General features: G+C 42.7%; 1 protein-coding gene across 4 annotated transcripts in view; it reads left to right on the top strand.

The window, feature by feature from the left end:
* The window catches only part of MASTL (microtubule associated serine/threonine kinase like), a 40327-nt gene that overhangs the window by 15185 nt on the left and 2673 nt on the right, over positions 1–22469 (top strand). For 2 of the 4 annotated variants that reach the window (XM_038388568.2, XM_043509492.1), the window contains exons 8-12: positions 447–1694; positions 4228–4366; positions 19985–19999; positions 21723–21836; positions 21924–22025. In XM_038388568.2, the coding sequence (XP_038244496.2) occupies positions 447–1694; positions 4228–4366; positions 19985–19999; positions 21723–21836; positions 21924–22025 (1618 nt within the window). Of the gene's footprint in view, positions 1–446; positions 1695–4227; positions 4367–13505; positions 17073–19984; positions 20000–21722; positions 21837–21923; positions 22026–22469 lie in introns of those variants that run through there. The other 2 variants (XM_038388569.2, XM_038388570.2) reach the window with 2 other exon arrangements.

Here is a 22469-nt window from a genome sequence, read left to right as displayed (position 1 = left end):
AGCCAAATGCTCATCCTGAGCAGCACAATGGGAAGGGAAATTAGACTCCACCTCCCTACTGCCCTGCAGCAATGGGAATGGAAGAAAGCCTGCTGATAGGAGACCTTAGCCTGATCCTGGCTCAGCTTTGTAATCAATGAGGCTAACGGTTCTGGGGGCATAGATGGCCAGCATAGTGAGCAAGCTTCATTTCTTGTTTTCTAAACAAAATCAGACTGTCACAATGGCGGATTCCTGTTTGATTTTTCAGTTACTTGTTTTTTAGAATACGTTTGTAGTGACTTTTTGTAATCCAATGTCGTAATAAATGTTTTATGTTAAACTGCAGTTTTCCATTAAGGTGGAAATAAAGTATTTTCAACCCAGGTCATGAAAGGGCATATTTCTGTAATGCTGTAATTCTATAATTCCTAGTATTTAAAAAAAATTAATGTGCTTATTTCCAGGAAACTGAAGATATACTGTGTTCTGGAACAGGCAAAGCAAGTAATAATGCATCAGAAAAGCTTTCTAATACACAATTACTGAATGCAAAAGATGTTACAGCCTTAAAGAAGAAGGAACTTGAGTTTGCCATCTCTCCCATTGGTAGCAATGACTCTGGCTGCAGGCATGATGCAAAAATTGAGCATTTTGATGGAGGGGACACTCCTGTGACTGCATCAGATGTGAAAGATCTAGTCAGAAAATGTCTTTCTGAAAATAAGGCTTGGGAAGAAAAATTTGTTGTGGAAAGAACTGGTGTGGCTAATGAGACAGGAAAATCTTCCAATCGCCAGCAGTTATGCACATGGTTGGTTGATCCTTCCAAATGCATCAAAGAGGAGGACATTCTTGAAAAGCCAGGTGTAAAAAGAAGCTTTGAACTAGTTGACACCAGTCCTTTTCAAGAACTTAACTATGTCAAAAAAAACAATGCAGAATATAAACGCGGCTGTCAAATCTCAGAATTTCAGGCAAACCAAAGCACAGGTTTAACAACGGAAATCCAGGGTTTAATGCTTTCTGGAGGTCTACAGGAGACCCATAAAAATGAAGAAAAAGCTAAAGACTCCATCTATAGGCAGCAAACATCAGAAAAGTCAGCTGCTCCAATAATAGCTAAGAATCTTATGCATGAGCTAAATGCAGATTGTGAAAAAGATAGTAAAAAGGAATATATTAACTCTAGTTTCTTATGCATTGATGATGAAAAACCTCTTGGAATCTTGAGTGCAGACTCTGATTTATCCTTCCCTGAGATTTCTGTTACAGAGAGCCATTTAGAAAAGCAGCTTTCAGACCTGGATAAGAGTATTAAAGAACTTTCCTTTGAGGAGTCAAAAACTGAGGACATTTCAGTAATGTCGTCCTGTTGTAAAGATGCCTCACCAAGAGGTGAGGAAGAGAATATTGTCCAGGACAGCAAGCCTTTGTGCCATGAACAGGATAACGTCCTGAAACATTTGGTTGAAACTCATACTGACATAATCCCTCCTCCCTCAGAGGAGATGATGAAAACATTGAACCTCCTTAAAAAAAATGTTGTAGCTTTTCGAAGTTATAACAGTCCAATTAATGTGTCCAATGCATCTGAGCCATCAAGAATTAGCTTGGCTTCTTTAGATGTAATGGATCTCTCTCCTGCTTGTAGTGGCTCTTACCCCATGGCTATTACCCCAGCACAAAAGGGAAGATCTTATAGGGTTTATCAGGTATGTGTCCAAGTGTTGTAGTGGTAACTAGTATGTACCTGTGGTAATTGATTGAATTATTTGATATTATAATATGAAAGAGCTGAACAAAGGCAAGCAGAGAGAACTTTTCAAAAGGTCAGACTTTGAGTGGATGCATATGCATTGCCAAAATTATTGCCTTTCAGCAAGAGTGTAGCAACACTCACTTATCACCCACAGTTTGGCCTCTGAAAAATGCTGTCTCAGTCTGCCCTTCTGCAAGGGGGAAAATCCTTTGCTCAGAACCAGGCAAGGACAATTAAAAAGGGATGTACTCCTTTATTTTTGTCTCACTACACACTCTTGGAGCAATGAGACATTTCCTTTGGGCAACTAATTGTGGGAGTCTAGGTTTTCTGTTGGCCTGTGTTTCTTTCTTGACTCTTTTCCTAGTGCAGTATGAATGCTGCTGAGTGTTTGGCAATTGCTGTTCTGCTTCATGTTTTGTCTCCCTGTGGTGTTGATGCTGTGATGCATTCTGTCAGTTTTGATTTAAGAGCATGTCACTATGACTGATGCAAAGAAAAACTTCTGTATGCAGGGTGTAAAGTTTTCATTTTGACTGCAGTAATCCTAATTATATTCACAATGATATAAATACATAAGTTTATTGTTGTTAAAATATGTATAGCCCTGCTGTCTGGACTTTAGAGAAATTACCGTTGTATTAAGTAGCCCTTGGGAGGAAGGAAAGGTAAGACTGTGTTTCAGTCCCCAGTGGCTGCTATTGTGTTATTATTGGGTGTTATGAAAGCTTAATCTAGTAATACGGGTTTCAGAGTAGCAGCCGTGTTAGTCTGTAGTCGCAAAAAGAAAAGGAGTACTTATGGCACCTTAGAGACTAACACATTTATTTGCGCATAAGCCATCCAATGAAGTGAGCTGTAGCTCACAAAAGCTTATGCTCAAATAAATTTGTTAGTCTCTAAGGTGCCACAAGTACTCCTTTTCTTTTTTTTAATCTAGTAATAGTAACTGTAATGGTTGCTAGGAAGGGGGAGCTGACCTAGGAGAGGGAATTGTTAAAATGTTCTCAGTGTTAGCAGTATGTGCTGAATGTCCTTGGCAGACTAAAGGAAAGTATTCAATGTGTTGACTTTTAAAAACCCACTTTTTCTTTCCTGTGAATATCTGACCTTTTTTGGATTGCTAGCTCCTGCTTTACTGTGAAATCACATCAACCATGAAACTTAGCTGTAGCATGGAGTTCAGCCTGCACAGAGTTAGGGCAGCAACTGCTTTATCTTCCATACAAGATGGTCTTACAGATTTTTTTTTTTAAATAATTTTAGGCTATACGTTTAGGTATAGAATTTTTATGTAGTAAAACTGAATCCTGTAAAGTCAACCTAGTATTAAAATGAAACCTATGTGCCTTCCTGTGGGCAGGTTCTTTTGCTAATATGACAGTAAGCATAGTGTACATTGGACTATTGCATCAAAGATAAAGTTAGGGATCAAGTGAGGTCTACATATTTGGGACTTACGGGAGTCTATGTTCTGAAAAGTGATTATGTAACATACACTGTGTTTATTCAATAGCTTGTTTTAGTGGAAAAAAGTAAGATTTTACTCTGTCAATCGTTAAGTGCCAGAATAACTATGGAGAACGTATTGGATTATCTTCAAGTTTATGTCAACAGTTGTTAATGAAATACCATTTTAGGGCAATTAGTTGAAATCCAATTGTCTTCAAATAATGCACTGTGCAGTTGCACTGGAAGTAAGACTCACATAGGTTTAACACTGGGCAGAATTTCACCTGCAGAATCTTTATTACTGAATATTAATATATAGCTCAAAGAACCCAGCTTGACTTCCAGATCCCAGGCTGTCAACAGGGCAGACAGTTTAAAAACAACAAAAGCCATATTACATGTAAACAGAGTAAATCTGGGATGTAATAGCCATGGAATCCCATGATGCCAAATTCCAGTTTTTAGATGAGCGTTACAATTTAAGATATATTGAATACATATGCATATATATTCACTTTAGCCTGGTTATTGAGCACACATTGCTAAAAGCTGAGGCTATCTGGACAATCTCCTGTATAAATTACCTTTGAGATTCATAATGGGAGGAGTCATTTTAATGGCTGTAAGAAGACTGATATTCTTTCATTTATTTAAGGAAAATTGCTTTCTATGGCTCCCATGACACTAGAGCAGTTGTTCAGTTAGAATTCTCATTTATAGTGAAGGAATGGGATTCACTCATTCTTATGCTTTGGGATAGTTGAAATTCATTCAGCAACAAAAAGATGCAAAACCTGCTGCAGTTCTGACTGCAATTTGTTGTGTGAAGACTGAGCAATAAGCACACTTTTTGAAACTTGGAAATAAAATACTACTAATGTATAAGTTGTAAGATGTATCTTTGATTCATATGAATTATTTAAATCTTAAATTAATTGCAGTCCTAGCCAGTATTTTTACTGGGAGGGGAAACAGACTATTGGCTCTTGGGGAACATTTGTATATGTAATCTTTTCTCTCTTCTTTGGCATAAGACACCTAATCAGGGAAATGCTGACACACCATATAGGACTCCAAAGAGTGTAAGAAGAGGGGCTGCCCCAGTGGAAGGTGAACACATTTTAGGAACCCCAGACTACCTGGCACCTGAGTTGCTATTAGCAAAGCCTCATGGTAAGAAATATTTTTATAAATGCAAGAATGTGACTAATGTTTAAAACACATTTTGTAGACACTTAGGGCTGGATTTGTAAAGGTATTAAGGTGCCTAAAGATGCAGATAGGTGTTTAGGCGGATCTTCAAAAATGCGTAACTTCCATTAATTTCAAAGGGAGTTAGGTGCCAGGAGCTCTTGAAAATATACCTAGGTGTGCACCTATATGCATCTTTACATGCATAAATACCTTTGAAAACCTGGCCCTTGCTCCTTAATTTTGGATTAGGCATTTGGATATTTTCAAAATCTAGTCCAGAATTAGAGGGATGTCGAAAAGTGGCTATTGCAATCATATTTTCTCATAAAATAAGTTTAATTCCATTTATATCAGAGAGCCAACTTCTGGATTTAATGAAAATCATAAAAATACACATTGATTCAGTGCAGTATTTCCACTGAATATTCAGGCGGGCTGATTGTGTCGCCATCTTTATTTTGAGTGGAAAAATGGTAACAGATTTGAAGACTTCTTAAAGGAAACAAAATATCACCTTACTAATCTGGACTAATTGGAGTCTGATCCAAGTCAATGGAAAGAGTGCCTCAGAGACAAACTGCAAATTAATCTTGCAAATTAGCAAGGACGCAAACAAGCACGATTAAAAACAAGGCTCATGCATCACAAAATGTGTTGAATTCATTTGATAATTGTATTTTTATTTGCTAGTAGATTTTCTGTAGTATATTTTGTAAAATTAATGAATTATTAGTGATTTCAGACCTCATATGGAACTCTGCTATTAAATCTGCATTGAGAAATAGGGAGACCATTAATTTGTGAATCACCAGTTCATACATAAATGATAGTGAAGGTCTACTATACAACTAAACTACATTGTTTCAATACAATTAAAATACTAGTTATTCTTTTAACATTACAACTTAAATAGCTAAACAAATATTTCCTAAATAAGAATATGATGTAATACTTTGCATTTCTACTTTCACACAGCCTTCCATCCCAGGATCTCAGAACACCTTACAAACATTAAATCTCAACATCCTTATTATGTGGCATAATCTACACATTTAATGAAGGGGAAACTGAAATTCTTCTTTGAGTGCTTGCTCATGTCCATTCCATGATAGGTGTGTGCGCATGCCACGTGCACAATTGCTGGAAATTTTTACCTTAGGGATATCTGTAGAACCAGCTGTAGTGCCTCTGGAGCCACATGTGTATGCACCAGTATAAGGGACGCCGCCAGCTCCACACCATCTTGAGTTCCTTCTTGCCGCCCGTGATGGTTGCTTGGAATGATCCCTCATGCTCTTGCAATGCTTTCTCAGTGGTTTGGACTTTATACTACTATACAATAAACTACATAGTTATTAGTTAGTATTAGTGTATATAGTGTGAATAGTGGTCCCTGTCGTTGAGGGACTCTCGTCCCAAGGGCTGGGCATGCCCCAGTCCCTAGGTTTCAAGCTATGTACGTTCTGCGGCAAGCCCATGCCAGTCAGTGACCTGCACGCTCACTGTCTAAAGTGCCACGGGGAAACTTGTGTTAAAGAGAAGTGCCAGATTTGCAGAGGCTTCAGACCACGCACTCATGGAGGCAGCCCTCAGACCAGCCTTGGAGCCAAGTCGCTATGAATCAGTGCTGAGCCCTTTGGTTTCCATGTGAAGTGCTCCACCAGCACCATTCTCCACTCCGGTTCAAAGGAAGAAGTATAAGAAACACCAAGCCAAGAGAGGGTGCTCTCCAGTGCTGAAGAGGGACAAATGGGAGTGGCTGACACAGTGAGACCTACGCCGGTCTGCTCATCCTCCCCAGAGCCATAATCGGCTCTGGCAACTCCACCTAGAGCACCATGTCCAGTCTGGGTCCCACCTCTGACTCCAGGGAGCAGTCATGGAACCTTGAGCCTACAGGCCTCTTTGACTCTTGTGGCTTTTCAGGCAGCAAAGGATATGATGTCCCTCCCAATCCTGCCCACCCCTCAAAGCCCCCTGCCAGCCAGGGCTACTGGGGATATAAGGGATCAAGAGCCGGTGCACTCCATTGGAGCACCGACCATCATGGACCTGTCCAGAGGAAAACCCTCCATGATCCTGCTGCAACGGTCTCCAACCCATCATCTGTCACCGGTTCCCCAGCACCGCTTGGAGGTGGAAGCAGGTATGACGCCGCCATTGTCTCCGAGAGAATAATCCTCTTCAGAGTCTGAGGAGTAATCCTTCACCCTGCCAAAGAAGTACCAGTACACAACCTACACATCAGACTTCAGTACGGCCCCGCAGCTGGCGCTTGACCACCAGGCCACTGGCCAATGCAGTGGCAGTATTGGAACCCGAGGGAGTTTCCCTGGTACCAGGGCCCCCTTCCCATCGTTCATGCTCCGTGGTGTCCAAGAGGCAAGCCACTGTTTCGTCCCGCCTGGCACTGGACCCTGACTCCACTACCAACCCTGTACAGTAACTCCTCACTTAAAGTCGTCCCAGTTAACGTTGTTTTGTTGTTACGTTGCTGATCAATTAGAGAACATGCTTGTTTAAAGTTTGCAATTCTCCCTTATAACATTGTTTGGCAGCCGCCCGCTTTGTCCACTGCTTGCAGGAAGAGCAGCACATTGCAGCTAGCTGGTGGGGGCTTGGAACCAGGGTGGACCAGCAGCTCCATACATTAGAAGTTAGGTGGACCCTGGTCTTCTATATTGAGAAAACTAAGTCCTTCCGCAAGTCTATGCAACTCTTTGCAACAGTAGTGGAAAGGATGAGAGGGTTACTTGTATCATCCCAAAGAATCTTGTCCTGGCTAACCGCCTGTATCCGAGCTTGCTACAGGCAGGCAAAGGTCCCACCTCTGGCCATCGTGACCACTCTCATTCCACGAGAGCTCAGGCTTTGTCAGCAGCATTCCTCATGCAGGTACCAATCCAGGACATCAGCAGAGCTGCAGCATGGTTGTCGGTTCATACCTTTGCATCCAACTGTGCCATCACACAATAGGACCGTGACCATGCCAGTTTCGGGAGAGCAGTGTTGCATTCTGCATGTCCATGAACTCCAAGCCCACCTCCAGGGGTACTGCTTGTGAGTCACCTAGCATGGAGTGTGCATGAGAAAGTTCTCAAAGAAGAAAAAAGTTACTAACCTTTCATAACTATTGTTCTTTGCGTTGTGTTGCTCATGTCCATTCCATGGCCCACCCTCCTACCCTGCTGTCGGAGTTACCAGCAAGAAGGAACTGTGAAAGTGCGGATTTGGCAGCATCCCTTTTACTGGTGCATAAGTGTGTGGCTCCAGAGAGTGCTAGAGCTGGTCCTATGGATGCCACTAAGAGAAAAAACTCCAGCAACTGTGCACGTGGCACACACACACCTAGCATGGTTACAAAAGATTAGTAACCATTTTTTCAGAATGATTTACTGAAGACCACGCAGGAAATCTATGCAGACCTAGGAATATGAACCAGTGGTGAAATCCAGGCCCCATTGACTTCAGTGGAGCCAGGTCTTCAACCCAGAACTCTCTAGTGCTTTAGCTAAATACCATCCTTCCTCAAAATTTTTAGGTTTGGTTAAATTAGCTGTTGTTCTATAAATTAACAGTTGGTTCTTGCCTTGCAATTTGAAGCAGTCCTGATTTCCAGTTTTCTAGTGGTAAAGCAAAATTCCAGCCCAACTTTACATAATAAAATTGACAAGAAGGGGAAGCTTCCTGTTCAGTTGTTGTTTTTACTTAAAACACTTAGTGTGATTTACTCTTTGTAATTTGAATATATTTTACACTGGCATTTTTTTTAAGGTACTGACCTATAAAATTGTTTCTTTAAAAATTTAAAGATTAGCTTTCCAATACATAGTATCAATGAGGCATCTTCATTGTTTGTTTAATTTTATCCCATATACTTGGAGACCCAATAAAATTCTGTCTGGCTTCTGCTCCTGGTATTTGTAGAGCTCTCCAAGTTAGAGGGTGAAATGAGTTAACAAGCAGAAACTAAGAAAATATATTCTTCTTTGAGTGCTTGCTTATGTCGATTCCAAGTTGGTGTGTGTGTGCTTCGTGCACAGTCATCGGAAGGTTTTTCCCCTAGCAGTACCTGTTGGGTTGACTGTGGAGCCCCCTGGAGTTGCACCGTTATGACAGCGTATACAGGTCCCTGCCAACCCACCACCTACTCAGTTCCTTCTTAACGCCCGTGACGGTCATTGGAGCTGCTTCTCTCTCTTCTATGACAAGTGATTTTCTCTTTGTATCCTGTAAATAATTAGTGTGTAAAAATAGTATTATAGTAAATTAGATAATTTCCTGTTTAGGGTCCCCCACCACCATGTTCTTCCCCTCCCAGGGACCAAGGCATACCTTGGTCTCAAGGGTTCAAGCATGCTGGTCCTGCTGGAAGCCTATGGCCAGAGGCAACCACCACAACTCTTGTTTAAAGTGCTTGGGAGAAGCCCACCAGACCAACAGGTGCAAAATCTGTAAAGGTTTCCACCCAAGAACCCAAAAGGAGATGGACTTTAGATAAAAAAATTGCTCCTCCTGGAGTCAGCTCTCCATCCTCAGCCGGCTCAGCCCGTGTCAGACCCATAACCAAGTGCTTTGGTGCAGAGCGCACCGGCCTCCGTGAGAGAGCGTGGGGTCTAGAGATCCTCAGCACTGCCACTCCCTGGCACCGAAGACCTCCAGTGCGATTACTCAGCACCATGTGCATTCGCCAGTGACGCACAAGAAGCAGAAGAAATCCAATAGAGGACATTTGCCCATAACTAGAGCAGTGGAGAATGAAAGCGTTTAGTGGAGTGCATCCTGCGTTGGGACGCTCAGCCCCTGCTCCAGTTAACCGGCACCATCAACTTTGGCATTGGAGGGAGGTCCGTTGACTCCAGTGCTGGTGGACTTCCCTGCGCGGGAGAGCCAGGTGGAGGAGTTGGATCTTCGTTCTACCCTGGACACATTCAAAGCAGCCAGGGACCTCATAGCTATGACAACTTCACAGTCCCTGGCACCACAGAGAAGCACTGTGCCTTCCAAGGGCAAACTGGCCATGATGCAGCACCAGTCACCTTCCCCGCGGCACCACTCCGCCACCGCCTCATTTGGCACTGCCATGGTCACCGAGAACAGTCTGATTCAGATTCAGAGGCAGAATCATATGTGTCGAAACAGAGCCAGCACCAATCGAGACAGGAGGAGGGGCACCAGTTCCCTATGATGCCCTGGCCACCGCAATGGACCCTGTGGACATACACCAAGCCCAGGGACCAGGCTCTCTGTTGGTCACCTCGGAAAGGTGGGCTCCTCTGACATCATCCATAGCCAGGGTGGATTTGATTTAAATCCAATTGATTTAAATGACTAGTCAGGAAGACTCGATTTAGACATAGATTTCTACATAAAAGTGCATTCTTGTTGGTTGTTATAACCTTAATACATATTCTTCACAACTTGGAGATAGATGTAGGTTTCATTTTTAGAAGGTACACTACATTTTTTTAAGTGACTTGTTTTGAAAAGTTTTCAGTTTACAGCTATATCAGAAAATGAATTATTGTTTAGTTATTTCATTTACCAAAGATAATTGAAGCAGATAGTTCACCTCCCAATGACTTCATAAATAGTTCCAATTCAACAGGTTAATCATTAATATTTGGAGGATTTTCTTGCCATGCTGTATTAGGAGGAGAACATCACCAGACAGATATTTAAATTGTTTTATTTAATTAAATAAATGTTATGTATTCTGGATTTTTTTTCTTCAACAGCACACACAAAATATTTTAACAAAACAAGCATATGAATTTTTGAATTTAGTTAAACATTCAAGTTTTTTAAAATCAGGTTTGTTTTTGTTTAAAATTGTTTTTAACTAAAATAGTTAAATGAAATATGAAATATAAAATCAACTGTGTCAGCCAGGTCAACATGAGAAACTTAAAATATTGGCTTCTGCAGCTAACTCAGTCGTCTTCACCTTTCATTTTCCTGTTTGTTCATAATCTGGAAAAGAAAAAAGCTTTCTTGCTTTTTCAGGTCCCAAACTATTTCTCAATTTGGAATGAATTAGTCCAAAGGAAGAAAATATTCTTTTTACACCGGCAGAAGAAGCTACTGCTGTTAAAAGGCGGCACGCGAGCTGATTTTCAGTGGCACTCACACTGCCCGGGTCCTGGCCACCAGTCTGGGGGGCTCTGCATTTTAATTTTAAATGAAGCTTCTTAAACATTTTAAAAACCTTATTTACTTTACATACAACAAAAGTTTAGTTATATATTATAGACTTATAGAAAGAGACCTTCTAAAAATGTTAAAATGTATTACTGGCACGCAAAACCTTAAATTAGAGTGTATAAATGAAGACTTGACACACCACTTCTGAAAGGTTGCTGACCCCTGCTTTGAAACATCATCATCAAACATATATTTCGTGAATGGTTCACTCTGAGCTCTGAAGTTTATCATAGTTGGCATTATGGAGGGATGATTCCTGGATGTCCATATCATAGCCAACTCCCCCTCTTCAGCAGTTAAGGTTTTCCCGGGTACCGAGTATTGAGAATATTTGCAAGAAATTGAGCTGCAGATAGTGCTTGTCCCATTCTTTTTTTTTTTTTTAATGCTTGTAATTTAACTCTGTCATTGCATATTTTTCTTTTTAAGATCTCACTCAGTTCCTTCCAAATTTCAACAGTGTCAGCAATCAAACATTTCCCCACATTTTATTCAAGGCTACAGAAATAGGCTTCAGAGTACTCAGCATGTGTTCAACATTTCTCTTACGCCCAATGTTGAGAACTTTGGTTGTGACCGTGCCATCTATTTATTGTCATGATTTTGTTCACAAACTGTCACCAGATTAGGCCAGTTCTTGATATAGTGCTTAAAACAGTCCACTACTGAGTTCCAGCGCAAGTCTTGTGGGGGAGTTAGCTTGGTTCCTCCCACTTTTTTCAGAGCAGCTGCTGCAAAGTGGTTGTTACAGAAGTATTTTGCAACAACATTAGCCTTTATTTCTGGAACACTGAAGTCTTTGGCTAGGAGGTGCATCAAATGAGCACTGCAACCGTATGTTATTAACTTGGGACTCTCTTCAAAATAATTTCTTCTCATCCTGGATACATTTGCAGCATTGTCTGTGACCAAGTTGTGTACTGGACATTTGCATTTTTTTCCCCCCAGAGTTTGTTATGGCTTTTACTGCTGCTACTTGTAAGTATTCTGCTGTGTGTGCATTTCCTGATGTATCAATTCTTTCTGCAAGGAAGACATTCCTTTCTTCTGTTGTCACACAAGCACATACAACAAGGTCATTGTGGACATTGCTCCACCCATCAAAACTCAGGTTAACAATTGCACCCTCTAGACCTTTAGCACACTGTTCAATTTCTCTTTCGTACACTTTATCCAGCAATTTATCCAGATGTCAATCCTGTGACATCTGCTCTGTTGGGTGGACTGTATCCTGGTCTTAATGACTAAACCATGTTAATGAAGTGTGGGTTCTCAATCATACGGAAAGGAGAGTTTGTTGCATAAACAAACCGGGTAATTTTTTCATCAATTACCTCTTTGTAATCTGCTGGTTCTTATCACAAATTTATCTATGGTTGTTTCTAGATGATGGAGATTTTTTTTTTTCTTTCTGCTACAGGTGATATACTATGGCTATATGACATACATGGTGTGACTGAAACACTATCATTGGAGATAACTCTGAAACTATAGAAAATGATTGTGATCTTGAAGGTGGATAGTCTTCAGAATCCTGTATGTTGAAAATGGATTCTCCTAAACAAAATAAGTCAATGCAGTTATTTAATTATTATTACCATACTGCTCATTTAGTGTTACTCATTGCATTCACTGACATGCAGTACAACTTTAAAGGTGAAATTGTAAAAGGAAGATCTACCTATTTCAACTATTTATTTTTTATCACAACTGCATCTAAAATTATAGTACATGAGAATTCAAGAATAGTCCAGAAGGAAGACAGGCAGTCCTTAAGAAAGAAGTAGGAAATAAAAAAGTTTACCAATCTGAAGATCCTGCATGTTCAGACATGTTCCTTTCATCATTTTCAATGCAGCTCCCGCCTGAGAAGGAACACTTCTTATGATGTTGTTTCATTCGGGCAAGCAGCTCTTGCATTTCTTTCTTGCACAGTTTGCATGCATGCCTTTCTTACCCTCAGATAGAGGAACTTCATTAAAATATTCTCAAACTGGGTCTCTTTTACAGTCTGCTGCCATTATAGGTTTTCCCTTCTAGTGAGAGAATAGTATGGTAGATCTCAAATCAATGAAGGCTACACTCAAAGACCTCTAGACTTCTGGAATATGCTGCTCAAACGGTTTCACTTTTGTTTCTACTGCCTGTTCCTCGCTTCTCACACATCTCCAGATGACTTCTCCGTGTCCAGAGAACTGCAAAACTAAGCATCTCCGATGGTATCTTCTAGACCAGTGGTTCTCAAAGCCGGTCCGCAGTTTGTTCAGGGAAAGCCCCTGGCGGGCTGGATCGGTTTGTTTACCTGCCACGTCCACAAGTTCGGCCGATCGCAGCTCCCACTGCCCACAGTTCACCGCTCCAGGCCAATGGGGGGCTGCGGGAAAGGCAGCCAGCACGTCCCTTGGCCCATGCCGCTTCCCGCAGCCCCCATTGGCCTGGAGCAACGAATCGCATGGGATTCGGGAGCCATGATCGGCCATACCTGCGGACACGGCAGATAAACAAACCGGTCCGGCCCGTCAGAGGCTTTCCCTAAACAAGCAGTGGACCGGCTTTGAGAACCACTGTTCTAGACTGAGCACTGAGTCCCAGTGGGTAGATAGAAAGATTAACCTAAATAATCTATAAGAAGCCTTTGGAACCCCATAAGATTGGGTCCCTAATCCATAAACTATTGGAACTCATTTACAAAACTTTTCTTAAACATTACATGAATATATTGTCTCATGCTATAGAATTAGAATTTATAATCCCTATTCCGTGATGAGATCTTTGAGCTATAATGTATCTTAATTAAAACTATTTTTAGATAGGTATTTTTCAAAAAGCTTTCATCAAAAAAATCTGATTTTAAATAAAAAAAAACTTTTTTTTTTCTTTTAAATCCATTGATTTTTATCTACCCTGTCGATAGTTCAAGAACCACCACAGGGCTGAGAAGCCAGCACTGAGGCTGGTTCCGTCATTGACACCATGCAAGAGGCATCAGCATAAGATGATTTCCACGAACTGCAGGGACAAGAGGACTCTGTTCCCCTAAGAGCATCTTCCTCATCCTCCTCTGACAAGGCAGTGTTGGGCTTATCTGCCACATTGCCATTATGGACAACAGAGCCCACCAGGAACTACGCAGGAGAGTGGCTCAGAACTTGGGCCTCCAGGCGGAGGTGGTGTCGAAGGAGACTGACCCGATGGTGGATATCCTGACCCCTGAAGGTCCTTCAATGATGGCCTTACCCCTGATTAAGACCATCCAAATCATCACCAGTACTCTATGGCAGACACCCATCTTTCCCTTTCTCCCCGTCCTAGCGAAAGGGATTGAAAGAGAGTACTTTGTGTCATCTAAGGGGTACGAATACCTATTTACTCCATCTCAGCCGGGCACATTAGTTGTGGCGGCCGCAAATGGGAAAAAAAAAAAAAAAAAAAGGTCAGGGCAGTAGGGACCAATGCCCAAATGTAAAGATGCAAAGAAGCTAGATCTCTTCAGCCATAAGGTCTACTCTACTGAGGACTCCAACTTCCCATTGCGAATCAGCAAGCGGTCCTCATCCGCTACAATTTTAATTCTTGGAACACTCTGACCAAGTTTAAAGAGTTGCTTCCAACTGAATCAAGGTCAGAGTTCAGGGACATCCTCGACGAGGGCAAGGTCCTAGCAAGAACCTCCTTGCAAGCCTCTTTAGACTCAGTGAACTCGGCAACTTGTACTATGTTAATTGCTGGCTTTGGGCCTCCTGAATAAGGTTCAGAAAACAATTCAGGACTTGCCCTTCAAAGGATCAAGGTTGTTCTCGGAGCAAACGGACTCCAAGTTCCAAAGTCTCAAAGACCTGTGAGCAACACAAAAATCTTTGTGGCTTCATACATCCACAAAGGAAATATTTCAGACTGCAACCTCCCCCACACTTCCATCTTAATCCTGCCTATGATGAGCACAGCAGGAAGTGTGGCAGGAATAATAGGCAAAGGCCACCTCAGCCCTCTTCTAACCAAGACCAGGGCTTGGTGATGCTGTTTTTGGCCCCCAAGTAAAACTTTTGAAGGTGCACCAGACCAGATCCCGGATCCTTCCCCCTGTTTTGTGAACCATCTGTCCCATTTCTATCATGCCTGGGCCTGCATCACCTCAGAGCAATGGGTCTTCCACACAGTAGAATTGGATAGTCTCTTGAATTCTGATCCCTTCCTCCCTCCCAACCCCCTTCTCCGTCCCTCTTCAGCGACCCTTCTCACTAGCATCTTCTCATCTGGGAGGCACAAATGCTCCTAGAAGCCAGAGTGGTAGAGGAGGTTCCTCAGGAGTTCGTGGTTAAGGGGTTTTATTCACAGTATTTCCTAATCCCAAAAGGCAAGGGTGGGCTCCAGCCTATTTTAGACCTGCAAAACCTCAGCAGATTCATGAAGAAGCTGAAGTTCTGCATGGTCTCCCTGACTTCCATTATCCCTTCCCTTCATCCGGCGGATTAGGACACCACCCTCAATTTGAAGGATGCGTACTTTCACGTGTCCATAGTCCTGTTTCACAGGTGGTTCCTCCAGTTCGTGGTCAACAACACGCATCATCAGTTTAAGGTTCTCCCCTTTAGCCTATCGGTGGCCCCTCGCATATTCACCAAGTGCATGTCAGTGGTAGCTGCCTTCCTGAGGAGGTGACAGTACAAGTATTCCCATACCTAGATGACTCGCTAATCAAGGGCCATACCAGGGCCAGGTGGAAGAGCACGTGAGCCTGATAAAGTTGACTTTTGACAGTCTCTGCCTAATACTGAAGGTGACAAAGTCAACTCTAACCCCCTCGGAGGATAGAGTTCATGCGAGCTCTTCTAGACTCTGGTAAAGCCAACGCATTCCTCCTGGAATCGCATTTTTTGGCAATGGGCGCCATCATAAAGGACTTAAGATGATACCCCACTGCCCTGGTGTGAAATTGCCTGTAGCTGCTCAGTCATATGGCCGCTTGTACGCATGTAATACAGCATGTGAGACTACAGCTCTGGCCTCTTCAGGCCTGGCTCGCTTCAGTGTACAGACCAAACGGAAACCACCTAGAAAAGATAATCACACTTCCTCCATTAGTTATTGAGTCCCTCCTATGGTGGCTCAACTCACAAGTAGTGTGCATAGGAGTACTTTTCCAGGCCCTAACTCTCGCTGTGTCTAATCATGGATGAGTTCGCGATGGGATGGGGTGGGCACACCTAGGGAGACTCAGGACTCAAGGCCTCTGATCCCAAACAGAAGTTTAGTTGCACATCAACATCAGGGAGCTAAGAGCAGTTGGTCTTGCTTGCCAGATGTTCCAAACCCATTTGGAGGGCAGATGTGTGTCAGTATTGACCAACAATACAATGACGTTCTATATAAACAGACAGGGTGGTGCTCGCTCCTCTCCTTTATGCACCTGGCCACCATCTTGGCTTTCCATCCAGGTTCAGCTGGCCGATCAGTTTTTGCTAACCCCATGGACGGCCGCTTCCTCAAAGGACTGGATAGACTGTACCCTCAAGTAAGGCAACTGATGCTCATGTAGGATCTCAACCTAGTGCTATTAAAACTGATGGGACCTCCCTTTGAGGCCCTAGCAACATGCTCACTCCTTTACCTTTCCTGGAAAATAGTGTTCCTGGTGGCTATAACTTCAGCAAGGAGAGTGTCTGAGCTTAAGACCCTGACTTCCGAGCCTCCATATACTGTCTTCTATAATGACAAGGTGCAGTTGCGATCCACCTGACCTTTCTCTCAAAGGTGGTTTCCTAATTCCATGCAAACCAGGACACATTTTTCCCAATTTTCTTTCCTAAACGTCACGCCAGCAACTGGGAGCGAATGTTTCACTCCCTGGATGTCAGGCGAGTGCTAGCCTTTTACATTGAAAGAGTGAAGACATTTTGAAAATCAACACAACTCTTCGTTACAATTGCAGAATGGATTAAGGGACTTCCAGTGTCGTCCCAAAGAATTTCCTCATGGATCACGGCTTGTATCAGGGCATGCTACGACCCAGCAAAGATATTTGTCCCCTCACTGACAGCATACTCCACAAGGGCACAAGCATCCTTGGCGGCGTTCCTAACACAGTTTCCCATTAAAAACATCTGCAGGGCAGCTATGTGGTCGTCAAGCCACACTTTTACGTCGCATTACTCCATTACACAGCAGGCTAGAGACGATGCTGCATTTGGCAGAGTGGTGCTGCAGTCTGCGACTCGCTGAACTTTGACCCCCTCCTCCTAGGAGATGCTTGAGAATCACCTACTTGAAATTGACATGAGCAAGCACTCAAAGAAAAATGGGTACCTACCCTCTCACTGTTGTTCTTCGAAATATGTTGCTCATGTCCATTCCAAGACCCACCTGCCTACCTCTCTGTCGGAACAGACTGGCAAGAAGGAACTGAAGAGGCGGTGGGTTGGCAGGGACCTATGTACACCGCTATGAAGACATGATTCCAGGGGGCTCCACAGCTGACCCAACAGGACCACCCCCAACCAGTTTCCTGGCCCCACCCCCACTCCACCCCTTCCGTGAGGGCCCACCCCTGCCCCGCCTCTTCCCACCCCTTCCCTGAAATCCCCACCCCAACTCTGCCCCCTCCCTGCCCCCAGGAGGGATGTGGCAGGGGGTGGGGTGCGGCAGGCGGCTCAGGGCAGGGGGTTGGGGTGCAGGGTGTGGCGGAGGCTCAGGGCAGGGTGTTGGGGTACAAGACGGGTGTGGGGTGCAGCAGGGGGCTCAGGACAGGGGGTTCGGCTGTAGGAGGAGTTTGGGAGGTGGATCTGGCCCTGCGCGCACTGGGGGCAGGGCAGGCTCCCTGCCCGCCCGCCCACCCGCGCCACTCTGGGAAGTGGCCGGGACCTGGGTGGGGGGCCACAGGGGTCGGTGTGTTGCCCTGGCCGCTCCTCCAGGTACCCCCCCAGAAGCTCCCAAGTGGCCAATGGGAGCCTGCCCTGCCCCGCCCCGCCCCTGGTGCGCACCGGGCTGGAGCCGCTCTTGTAAAATGCTGGGGGGTTCGGTGGTACTGCGGGAAGCTGGTGGACTGCAGAAAATAACCCCGCAGGCCACGTGTTTGAGAGCCCTACTCTAGGGGAGAAAGCTTCCGATGCCTGTGTATGGGGCGCGCACACACCTACTTGGAATGGACATGAGAAACACATCTCAAAGAACAACAGTTATGAGAAGGTAGGTAACCATTTTTATTTATTTATTTATATTTTGCTCCTCTCCAAATTTCCTAAAGCATATTTAGGTTAACTCTTTTTAAAAAACAGTGTTTGTAGTTGGTTAAAAGAAAAGGAGTACGTGTGGCACCTTAGAGACTAACAAAGTTATTTGAGCATAAGCTTTCGTGAGCTACAGCTCACTTCATCGGATGCATTTGGTGGAATATACAGTGGGGAGATTTATATACAGAGACAGAGAACATGAAACCATGGGTTTTATCATACACACTGTAAGGAGAGTGATCACTTAAGATGAGCCATCACCAGCACTGGGGGGGGGAAACCTTTCATGGTGACAAGCAAGGTAGGCCATTTTCAGCAGTTAACAAGAACATCTGAGGAACAGTGGGAGTTGGGGTGGGCTGAGGTTGATGGTGGGATGGAAATTGTTGAAATCCTGGTGGAATTCCTCAAGGGCTTCTTTTCCATGGGTCCAGATGATGATGTCATCAATGTAGTGCAAGTAGAGTAGGGGCATTAGGGGACGAGAGCTGAGGAAGTGTTGTTCTAAGTCAGCCATAAAAATGTTGGCATACTGTGGGCATACTGTTCATCATCTGGACCCAGGGAAAAGAAGCCCTTGAGGAATTCCACGATGACTTCAACAATTTCCATCCCATCAACCTCAGCCTGGACCAGTCCACACAAGAGATCCACTTCCTGGACACTACGGTGCTAATAAGCGATGGTCACATAAACACCACCCTATGTCGGAAACCTACTGACCGCTATTCCTACCTACATGCCTCTAACTTTCATCCAGATCACACCACACAATCCATTGTCTACAGACAAGCTCTACGATATAACTGCATTTGCTCCAACCCCTCAGACAGAAACAAACACCTACAAGATTTCTCTCAAGCATTCTTACAACTACAATACCCACCTGCTGAAGTGAAGAAACAGATTGACAGAGCCAGAAGAGTACCCAGAAGTTACCTCTACAGGACAGGCCCAACAAAGAAAATAACAGAACGCCACTAGCCATCACCTTCAGCCCCCAACTAAAACCTCTCCAGCGCATCATCAAGGATCTACAACCTATCCTGAAGGACGACCCATCACTCTCACAGATCTTGGGAGACAGGCCAGTCTTTGCTTACAGACAGCCCCCCAACTTGAAGCAAATACTCACCAGCAACCACACAACAGAACCAGTAACTCAGGAACCTATCCTTGCAACAAAGCCCGTTGCCAACTCTGTCCACATATCTATTCAGGGGATACCATCAGAGGGCCTAATCACATCAGCCACACTATCAGAGGCTCGTTCACCTGAGCATCTACCAATGTGATATATGCCATCATGTACCAGCAATGCCCCTCTGCCATGTACATTGGTCAAACTGGACAGTCTCTACGTAAAAGAATAAATGGACACAAATCAGACGTCAAGAATTATAACATTCAAATCCAGTCGGAGAACACTTCAGTCTCTCCGGTCACTCGATTACAGACTTGAGGGTGGCTATCCTTCAATAAAAAAAAACTTCAGAAACAGACTCCAACGAGAGACTGCTGAATTGGAATTAATTTGCAAACTGGATACAATTAACTTAGGCTTGAATAGAGACTGGGAATGGATGAGTCATTACACAAAGTAAAACTATTTCCCCATGGTATTTCTCCCTCCCCCCCACCCCACCCCACCCCATCCCCCACTGTTCCTCAGATGTTCTTGTTAACTGCTGGAAATGGCCTACCTTGCTTGTCACCATGAAAGGTTTTCCTCCTTTTCCCCCCCCTGCTGCTGGTGATGGCTTATCTTAAGTGATCACTCTCTTTACAGTGTGTATGATAAAACCCATTGTTTCATGTTCTCTGTGTGTGTATATCAATCTCCCCTCTGTATTTTCTACCAAATGCATCCGATGAAGTGAGCTGTAGCTCACGAAAGCTTATGCTCAAATAAATGTGTTAGTCTCTAAGGTGCCACAAGTACTCCTTTTCTTTTTGCGAATACAGATTTAACACAGCTGCTACTCTGAAACCTGTAGTTAGTTAGTGACTTAGAAAAGTACCACAGTATATGAAAGCAATGAGCAAGATTTAAAATATTTCTCCAGGGTCAAACATAATTGATAATATTTAAATGAATGTGTGCAATGATAAATAATTTATTGCAATAATCTTATTATGGTTAACTAATTGTTTTTTTTACATGCAGGGATTCTGACATCTGGTGAGTTTGACTATAAAGGAGTGTTCAATTAAACTATGAACAGTCAAAGTATAACTAGATTACATTTTTTGAGTGAAAGTTATGTGGCTAAATAAATTGCACATGAAACTCTATATAGCAATAAGAGAACCACATAATAATGCATGATACTACAAGAGACTCAAGTTATAGAGAAACTTTAGTCTCCGTGTTGCAGGCCATTGGAGGCTATGCTTACACCCTTCAGATGAAAGTCCGTGCACACCACTTCTAAACACCTTCTCGCTATCTGGAAGTAAGCCACAAAAGTTAAACAAAATTGGAGGAGATGATGGTGAAAAATGATCATTCAGGATGATTGGTTGGGTTAAAATTCTCAGCCTTTCTGGGACAGCTCATAGTGTCTGTTCATTTATGTGGTTAAAAAGGTAGAGACGCCCAAGAACTGCATTTGGCTTTCTTGCCACAAAAATAGATGATAGGAATTAATTTCTACTTAAAGGATTATAAGAATATTAAAATATGTCTCTAGCCCATAAACATTTTCCTTAGTATTTTGTCCAGGGTTGTGATCTTATTAGACTTTGACTTATGTTTGTAATTTTTCCCAAACATGCAAGTATACTGGATGTAGTGGATGGGATCTCATTGCTTTAGTGTGCTGAGCTGGGAGAGGTGCTCGGATTGCTGTGTCCAGCAGGGAAATTTTATAACTGACCTATCTGGTTTAGTAAGACTACAATAGGTTAGAAACATAGGAAAGTTAAAATTATCAAAAGCATTTCCTTTCTACCATGGAGGTGATTTTTTTTTTTTATTAAAAAAAAAAAACCTCTTTTTTACAAGTCTGGATATCTGTGTAAACCAGTTTTTGCACCAAGTGAATCCTGTATTCTTTATAAGGTGGACTGGGCATGGCTTAAAGATGCAGAAAACAGAATGCATGTAGCTCTTTGACTAGTGGTGTCTGAACTGCTTTGCCTGCTTGTGTAAGTGGGTTGACGGCATATGTTCGGCAAAGGCTGTACGCGTCCCAGAAAAAACTGTTTAGAAACACATGAGAGCAGATAAGTAACTTTGCATTGCTATAATGAAATTTAGCACAGTAAAACATTAATCCATTTTCTTGCATGCTGGCTCATCTCTGCTGGCTGTGCTCAATATTGGCAGAAATGGGCTTAGGTTATTGAAAATAAAATGCCAATATTTTGTGCCTGTGGAGTCGCATCAAGCAACTGAAGTGATAACGTAATATGTGGGATTACAAGGTTCACTCAGTCTTGCATTCCAGAGGAGCTGAGAAATTACCAGTGACTGTCTCCTACCACAAGAAAACACTTTATATGAGAGAGGCTATAGACACTGTCAGACTAACTTGTACAGGAGTTTACAATTATGCTATTCATACACTCTTCTGCCCACAATAAATGTTACTCTGAATATTAACATGAAGCTACGAACATAATGACTTTTTAAAATAAAAATCCTCTTATAGTAACAATTTTAAATCTTCTGCCACAATTATCAGAGTATAACTTGTGTTTTGTCTGTTTCTCAGTATTTCATAATAAACTTTCTTTCCAAAAAGCTTTTCAGGATTTATAATTTTTTCAAAATTCTGCCACTTTTAGGCTTTAAATGATTTTGTTTGCAAGTGTTGTTGATCCTTCATGCACAAGTTATAGTACAGCTTATTCAGCACCTTCTTTCTTATGCTAACTGCCTGGCTTTCTCACTTATTCAGGTCCTACAGTAGATTGGTGGGCTCTCGGAGTTAGTTTGTTTGAGTTTTTAACTGGAATTCCACCCTTTAATGATGAAACACCACAACAAGTCTTCCAGAATATTTTGAAAAGAGGTAATTGATTTTCTCATCAAAACTGATGAACTGAAAGTTGGCTGTGCTATTTGAACTGCTGACAAATCTCTGTCTTTCTGTTTGTAGATATTCCTTGGCCTGAGGGTGAAGAAAAGTTGTCCAGTAATGCCCAAAATGCAATAGATATTCTTTTAACCATTGACACTACAAAGAGAGCTGGACTGAAGGGTCAGTATTTATTAAACTTTTTTCATTTTACCTTTGTGATAAATTGCATATTTCAAAATGTTATGGTCCCTGCTTTAGCACTGGGCTTGAGTGCTAGAATATGTTGCAAATTATAGTATCCACTATGCTACTGGTGTAGACTTTGTGCTGATGAAAGGTTTTATGCTGTTGAATAAGGAAGGCAAATAATGATTTTTTACTTTCTTAAACATTAATTACAAGTAGTGTGAATATATGTCATTCATGTGTAATTTTCCAAAGTGCAATCTATCCAACTCTTACTGAAAACAGATGTTTAGTGTCCAATTTGTCTGTCCTCCCAACAAAAGATTGTTGAACTCTTGTTAGTGTATTTCCTGGCATTATAGCCCAATTGCTTTACATAGATCTTGGAAAAAGGGGGAGAAATCCTTGGAGAGGAACAATTCCTCTGGAAGGATTAAG

This window comes from Dermochelys coriacea, chromosome 2 (genome assembly GCF_009764565.3).
Source record: "Dermochelys coriacea isolate rDerCor1 chromosome 2, rDerCor1.pri.v4, whole genome shotgun sequence".
Lineage (NCBI taxonomy): Eukaryota > Metazoa > Chordata > Testudines > Dermochelyidae > Dermochelys > Dermochelys coriacea.
Note: the sequence above shows the minus strand (reverse complement) of the source record. Positions and strands in the feature narration are given on the sequence as shown.